General features: G+C 36.4%; 1 protein-coding gene across 1 annotated transcript; it reads left to right on the top strand.

The window, feature by feature from the left end:
- The first annotated feature begins 720 nt into the window (after positions 1-720).
- mgst2 (microsomal glutathione S-transferase 2) lies at positions 721-3,022 on the top strand. The gene is made up of 5 exons (XM_059522351.1): positions 721-1,007; positions 1,709-1,808; positions 1,983-2,053; positions 2,185-2,266; positions 2,588-3,022. Exons 1-5 carry the CDS (start codon positions 947-949, stop codon positions 2,697-2,699), a joined length of 426 nt encoding a protein of 141 aa, XP_059378334.1. The 5' UTR covers positions 721-946; the 3' UTR covers positions 2,700-3,022.
- Positions 3,023-8,155: the final 5,133 nt, after the last annotated feature.

Consider the following 8,155-nt stretch of genomic DNA (forward strand, 5'->3'; position numbering starts at 1 on the left):
ACAATATTGGGATAATGAGAGTAAAGGGAGACATTTATATGCAATACAAAAGAAAGTGGGAAAAGGTAGAAAAAGAGGGAGAAATAGAAGGGAGGAAAGTATAATTACAAGACTAAGGGTGGGACATACCGGTTTGAATAAAACATTACACTTAATATCTAAGCATCCAACAGGTTTGTGTGAGAAATGTGGACAGAGTGAAACTGTAGAACATGTGATTATTAATTGTAATGGGTATGATGAAGAAAGAGAAGTGTTAAGAGAAGAATTATGGAAGAATGAAGGGAAAGAGTTAACATTAAAGAATATATTTGACTCAGATATAGGAAATAGTATGGTTAATGTGTTGTTTCAGTTTTTGAATAATACTGGTTTAATGAAGAGAATATAGGATTAATATGTATTTAGGCTTGTAGAGAAAGGTAGAAGATGTGGATGAGTATAGTGTGAGACAGGGTAAGTAGATTTGGAGGTAAATAAGGTTACGGGAGTTAAAGGGAAGTGGGGTGGAAGCTGGAGGAGCTGAACACGCAGCGCCAGTGGGGGTTTTTTTTTTTTTGGGGGGGGGGGGGGGGGGCACTCGAAACTTCCACTCCTGCCTATGGAAAAGGAGAGACTACCTAAAAAAGTAGTGTGTAGTTTTGTAAATTTAGTTGTATCGAACTTTTGTGGGGCTTTAGTTCAAAAGCACACGAGACATACGTCATTCCCAACTTGTAGGCTAACGTTACTGTTATTTGACTTGAACGGTGGAATAGCTGGAGAACCTGTATGCGTAGTATGACACGATACACCCAGTGTAAACATTAGACCGGTACTTCCTGATCTTCAAAACAGAAGGTGCAGTATATTGGCGGATTTAGGTAACGTTAACAGACCTAATTTCACAACTTTGTGGCGAGGCGTTGTCTAAACAGGAGTTGTATCAGACCATATCAGCACAAATATGTCTTCGGATCTGCCAGTTCTCCTCGCAGCAGTCTCGTTACTGTCTGCTCTCCACCTGGGTAAGTTAAACTCATCTTCTTCTGCTCCATCTAAAATTACAAGCGTTCAGTCACTGCACTGCTAACTGCTCTGTTCAATCCAGTACTTTAAAAAATATACACTTTTAAAATCTCAAAGGTTCAGCAAAGTGTTTTTGTTTGTTTGACATTTACTACAGTAAATTTACTACATTTACTTTGGAAAGATCAATCTTTGATGTCATATGATAGTTTATTCTGATCAGTTTCTATGTTTATTTAATCCATTTGTACTTTTTTAAAGAACTATTTTGATTTAATATAGCCTATAGCCTTTGTTGAAGGTATTTTTTTAAGCATCAGGCTGTAAAAACTTTTTATTTAGGATTCAACTATAATGTGTTACATTTGATAAATGGGTAAATAAGATACATTTTAAATGCTGGAAAGATGACAATGACAGATCTCCGTAGAACATAATGATCTCTTGTTTTTCACAAACCCTGCCAAAACCCTACCATTGTGTAATCAGGTCAAGGTTTACTAAAATAACATTTGATTAAGGCCAAAGTGAAGTATTTCAAGATAACAGTTAATAAATCATAAATCAAAAAGGTTATAAATGTTTATGATTATCAAGGCAATACTACACTTTAAGTGATATTAAAGATACATAATTATAAGTCTACTTTGTAGCAAAGTCTGTGGTAAAACGAATAATAATAGTGGTTGAATTTCTGTAGCGTTTCAGGCAAGACGTGTGGGGTGGTCAAGGATGAAACATAAAATTATGCCGCCCACTGTTACTGGACCACCTGAGTTTGAAAGGACATTTCGTGCACAGTAAGAACTTCACAAACTTCATTCTTTTATTTCATTAAAAATCATACATATGTAATGTAAAAAAAAAAAAATCTAACTTGGCAAGTTGTCAAAGATAATCATAACTTGAATGAACCTGTACAAACAAGTCATATATAAAATATAAAAAAATGTGTCCCTCCACTATTTCTTTAGCCAGAATAGCGTAGAGATGTATTCAATTTTCTTGGTGGTATTGTGGATCTCTGGCATCTTTTGCAATGAAGGTATGTTATGTAGTATACTTCTATACTTATATCTATAACAATGATATAGTAATACAATATTTATGGTGGACAAGTAAAAATGAGGAACCATTTTATAGCTTCTAAAGAGATAATTTCTTCCCTTTTCACAGTACTTGCTTCTCTTGGAGGACTTCTATATATTGTGAGCAGAGAGATGTACTTTACTGGCTATATCTGTGAAAGCAAGAAAAGGTGATAATCAAAACAAGTTATTATATATATATATATATATATATATACACACACACACAGTACAGACCAAAAGTTTGGACACACCTTCTCATTCAAAGAGTTTTCTTTATTTTCATGAGCACCCCATCACTCTCCTTCTTGGTCAAATAGCCCTTGATGCCTTCAGTGCGACTCTACAATTTTCATAGTCATAAAAATAAAGAAAACTCTTTGAATGAGAAGGTGTGTCCAAACTTTTGGTCTGTACTGTATATATATGGCATTATATTCTGTAAAGTCAAGTCATAACACATTACAGTCTATTCTTGTCTTTGTTTCTAGGTTGCCAGGGTTTTATTCTGTGTTGTGTGCCCTGTTATTCCTGACTGTGACGGCTACCATTGGAATAATTCATTCATTTATGAACAAATATCTCAACACCAGACTTCTCTAAATAATTTAAGTAAAATTTTCAAAACAATATATTAAATAGAAGTCATGTAAAATGTATGTTTCATATATTTTTTATGTCTTTAAAAAAATTGAGTTTGATCTTCAAAATCGAGGGATAGAGTGAGCATATTTGTGCTGTTTCAGGTCAACAGGGAGAACTGGGTCTTCTTATGAATACATATTGTCCCAAAGAACATTAAAGCTTTATTGTTTGTCACCCTGTCCTTTGCATTCATAATTATTTGAGTATTTTTGAACATATTATAACTTACAAATTGAATTGAAAAGGCATTAATAAACCAATAAAGCTCTTAAATCTTTTAATGAGACTTTTTTGCTTAATTATGATATTGGGAAATTTGCATCACCTTTCTATGTGTCACATATAAATGAATTTAGTTATCATGCACTTGCTTTAGATAAACCTTGCAATCATATTTTTATGTACCATTCAATACACCAAGTCATTAACTTAGTATTAAAGGTCCCATGACATGAAAATTTCACTTGATGAGGTTTTTTTAACATTAATATGAGTTCACCTAGCCTGCCTATGGTCCCCCAGTGGCTAGTTATTTCGATAAGTGTAAACCATAGACTGGTGTAAACCAAGCCCTGGGTGTCCTGCTCTGCCTTTGAGAAAACGAGAGCTCAGACGGGCCGATCTGGAATCTTCCCCATATGACGTTTACAACTGTTCCAACAAACAGAAGTTGTACTTACATTCAGTATAACATGTTGTCTTTCTCTTTTTACCATGTCAGCATCTTTCATTGCTTCATTCTCACTGATAACATCATCACAGTGTGGAAAAGCCAGTGACTGTCCAGTCAACATGTCTTTGCAGTCTGAACCATTCTGATCAACTGTTAAGAGATAAATAAATAATAATAATAATTCATTACATTTATATAGCGCTTTTCTAGGCACTCAAAGCACTTACATTGTCAGGGGTATCTCCTCATCCACCACCAGTGTGCAGCATCCACCTGGATGATGCGACGGCAGCCATAGTGCGCCAGAACCCCCACCACACACCAGCTCACTGGTGGAGAGGAGACAGAGTGATGAAGCCAATCAGCAGATATGGGGATTGTTAGGAGGCCATGATGGTCAGAGGCCAATGGGCGAATTTAGCCAGGATGCCGAGGTCACACCTCTACTCTTTTCGAAAGACATCCTGGGATTTTTACTGACCACAGAGAGTCAGGACCTCGGTTTAACGTCTCATCCGAAGGACGGTGCTTGTTGACATTATAGTGTCCCCATCACCACACTGGGGCGCTAGGACCCACACAGACCACAGGGTGAGCACCCCCTGCTGGCCTCACTAGCACCTCTTTCAGCTGCAACCTAGTTTTCTCAGGAGGTCTCCCATCCAGGTACTGACCAGGCTCAGCCCTGCTTAGCTTCAGTGGGAAACCGGTCTTGGGCTCCAAGTTGTGAATAAATACATGAATACATAGAATGGCTAAAGTTTATGCTTTTTTTGAAGGGGTGGGGGGATTTTCATTAAAACATTCCACATTTATGTTTATATTTCTTGTACTGTACAAAAGCCTGTTCTGTTTCATCCTATTTTAAGACCTTTTTCTGTACTGCAACAAATCATTTCTTGATCAGTATATTGTAACTTTTCCAGTAAAACATTTTAAGATCTTTTATATAAGAAAATTCTAACAAAAATGAATTAAGAAAAGATTCATCTTTGTTTTCAAAGAATATATCTTGAATTAAGAGTAGACTTGGAGGAGACTAATGGTTAGAGAGTCAGAGTTGAAACTCAAAGGTTGCAGTTTCGAGTCTGGGTACTGGCAGGAATTGTAGGAGTGGTAAGTTAATGACCAGCACTCTCTTCCACCCTCAGTGCCACGACTGAGGTGAGACCCCTGGGTGCCGGAGAAAAAAATGGCTGCCCCCAGTGTGTGTGTGTTTATTCCCAACTGCTGTGAGTGTGCACATGGTTGAATTAAATGCAGAGCACAAATCCCGAGTATGGGAGATCAAACTTGGCTACATGTCATGTCACTTTAATTGAAATTATTGAATTGAAAAAAAAATTAATCATTTGAAATAATAATTCAAGATATTTTCTGAAAAGTTAAGTCTTAATGCTGATTTGAATTCAAGTTAATTTAGCTTGTTTTAGAATTTTTTTATAAATCACTATTTTATATTTTATATTTCATTTGTGATCTCAAATAACCTCCAGTGGAAAGTTGTGAAATCTCAGGCAGCAGGTCCTTGATCTGAATTATTTTGTTGAGATGTTTTGGTTCTGTCTCTGACACACTCAAACTAATTTCCAATCTTATATTTGGTCAGTGGAACTTGCACAATACCGAATTTTCAAAACAAAATGGAATTTGTTTTCAGTGTTTAACCAGTGAATTGCACTTTCTCTGGTGCTTTTGATATGTAATGCTTTCCAGTCTGTACAGTATTATTAGAGTGGAAAATGTTAAGTACATCTATAAGAGAAACATACTAAATAAATCAACATCACTGAACCCAACTAAATGCATTAGGACTTTCAGTTCAGTGATGTAAAATAATGTAACCCTAAATCTTGGCTTAGTTGGTGTTTAAGTTAGGTTACTACTAAATCTGGGGATTATATTAGAGATAGCTTCTAATAATAGCAAATTACCACTAGTTCAATATTGATGCAATTTAAGTGATATATTTTCTTCAGTATTTATCAAAATCAAGTTCGGTCTTCAGACATAGTGTGTCATAACGGACACATAGACTCAGCATAAATGTTCTGATTGTCAGCTAATAGAACTGTTCTTTTTATGAATTTGAAGAAGATTATTTTATGAGTGATTAACTAGTATTTTATATTGAGACATTTAGCATACCTTCATGTATCAACCTGCTGGATAAACAACTCTTCCTTTCCCACCTCGATCAGTATTACGCCATGTTCGTTTACTTAGGCCTCAGGAGATCTGTTCCACCTGAGTCTGGTTTTTCCCAAGCTGTTTTTTCCTCCACTTCTGTTACCTCTCATTATTTTCGCTTATTTTCTCTTTGGTTTGTGTTTATATACTGTGAAATGAAGGGAATGCCTTAATTTCAACATAACTATTAGTGCTGGAATGCAAGTAAGCATTGAATTTGATCCTCCACTAGGGGGAGATAAAAACACACAGTCATCAGGTTTTTAAAATATGGGCCCGTATTCATAAAGAATCTTAATGCAAAAAGTAGCTCCTAGTGACAAAAATCTAAGAAAATTCTTAGACATGTGGGCTTTTACTCTTAAAATTAAAGAAAAAATCCTAGTAAAGAAAAAAGGAATTCAGAAAGCATCTTAACCCTTAAAAGAGGTCTTAAGGTCAAACTTGTTAGCAGCACAGATGAGGACTTTTAAGAGGCTTAAGAGTTTCTTTAGCAGGGGAGAAAATGGCAGAAAGACGAAGAGGCAGAAGAAATGTGTTGCAGACAATGGATGACGCTATAGATTAGATCATGCAGGGGTCGTGTTTGTGACTGATCTTATTAGAGACGTGCTAACATCTCCGACACAGCGCAGAAATGCCATAGCACCAGAAATTAAAGTAATCACTGCATTACGATATTTGGCAACTGGGAAAATGCAACAATGCAATAGTGATGATTTGGGTCCGTCACAACCTTCTGTAAGCAGAGTGATCACACAAACAATTACAGCACTTCCAGAACATCTTATTGTGTCGCAGTTCATTTCGTTTCCACTGGACATTCCCACCCTGCAGGCTCAAAAAACTGCATTTATGAATATAGCAGGCTTATAGGTGCGCACAAGCAGGGGAATGAACCATTAATAGTTTGTGCTATACGCTCCCATGTCTGCTTCTTGTCCCTTGCTGTGACACCCGGCCCAAATTTTCCTTTAAGAATGGCCTTGTGTTCATCCACTAACTGGGCTAACAGTAAACACTGTTCCTCTGTCCAGTTTGGCTTTCTCGCACTTCTTGGTTTTGATTCCATGTTTGATACATGTTGTGAATTCTTTCCTTTTAAGTTTAAGAGTTGCGATCTGTGTTATATTTCAGTAATGACTTGCGTAAATAACGTAGTGCAGTATTCATAGTATGTACGGTTGAAGCGTGACCGGTTATTCACTGTTGCTTCAGCACGGCAGTCGCGCCGCGCGCTCTCACTCAGGTGCAGCGTTTATGTGCAAGGAAAGTGTGTGATAAAGTAAGTTACTTCAGTATATATTGGTAATTACCTAGATTATTACAGTATACCACAATCGTGTTAACTTTAACAGTGTTTATGATGTTATTGATGTTTAGCGATCTTTTTGAGTGTAATTTGATCCTGTTTAACGAGCGGTTTAGCCCGCTAGCGTGCATTGTTCATGTTAACAATTTTATTACATTGAAGTGTAACATTTCATGGTGATAATACCTTCCAGCAGCTATTATTACTAACTTCTGTATTAATGATACATTCTCATTTCTATATATGTTTTATATTTCGTTGTTGTAATTTTACTAAGCAGATTATTCTCACAGATATATTGGTGATACATTTCTCAGTTAATATTCTACATATCAGCGCATTTGACAGTTTTTTATTATAGAGTTTGTTATATGTTGAGTTATTGGTAATATGTGAACAATGAGTATTTATATCTGTTGTTTTATTTATTTCAGAAACTACCTCAAATACACGAACATGTGTGTTAGGTCACATCTTGTGCAATAAATCATCAAAATGAATATGATGACTCCGACTCCTTGACAAGAGTTCTGCAGCGGTCAATAAATATTAACCAGCATTCAGTGGGGCAATCCCCAACAATACATTAAAACCAACATTCAAACCGCCACTTAAACAGGACAGCAATCACTGTAATTGGAAAGAGTGGAACAATTTTTATCATTCTAAGCCAATCAAATACCTTATAGGAAATTAAAAGCATGGTAAATAAAAAAAGGATTTATACACACATATAATGTGTGTGTGTGTGTGTGTGTTTGTGTGTGTGTGTGTGTGTGTGAGAGAGAGAACGGTCAAATAGGAAAAATTACGCATGTAAATTCAAAGTGAGAATTAGAGTAGACCCTATACTTAAAATCACTCTTTTTTTCCTTCTTGGACAACCAACCAATCACAGTCTTCAAAAGATTGTGTCATGCATAGCAACGGGGTCAACCCCGCCTCCTCACTAAGATGAAAGTTTTTGTCTTTTCCTTACTCAGAGTTGCTCTCAGATTGGTCCCAAACAGGCGGGAAGGAAGTTGAAGTCGGCCGCGTGCCGCCATCTTGTAGCAGAATTTCACTTGCGTTAGCATCCAATTGACTCCCATTCATTTTGGCGTCACTTTGACAGCGAATAACTTTACATCTGAGTCATTTAAAAACTCCGTTTGTCCATTATTTATTTCTAATGATACACGACAATGTATAAAGGGCTCCATTACCTTTTATGTTACATTATGGCCCCGTAGAAACAGT

The sequence above is a fragment of the Carassius carassius genome, chromosome 33, assembly GCF_963082965.1.
Source record: "Carassius carassius chromosome 33, fCarCar2.1, whole genome shotgun sequence".
Classification (NCBI taxonomy): Eukaryota; Metazoa; Chordata; class Actinopteri; order Cypriniformes; family Cyprinidae; genus Carassius; species Carassius carassius.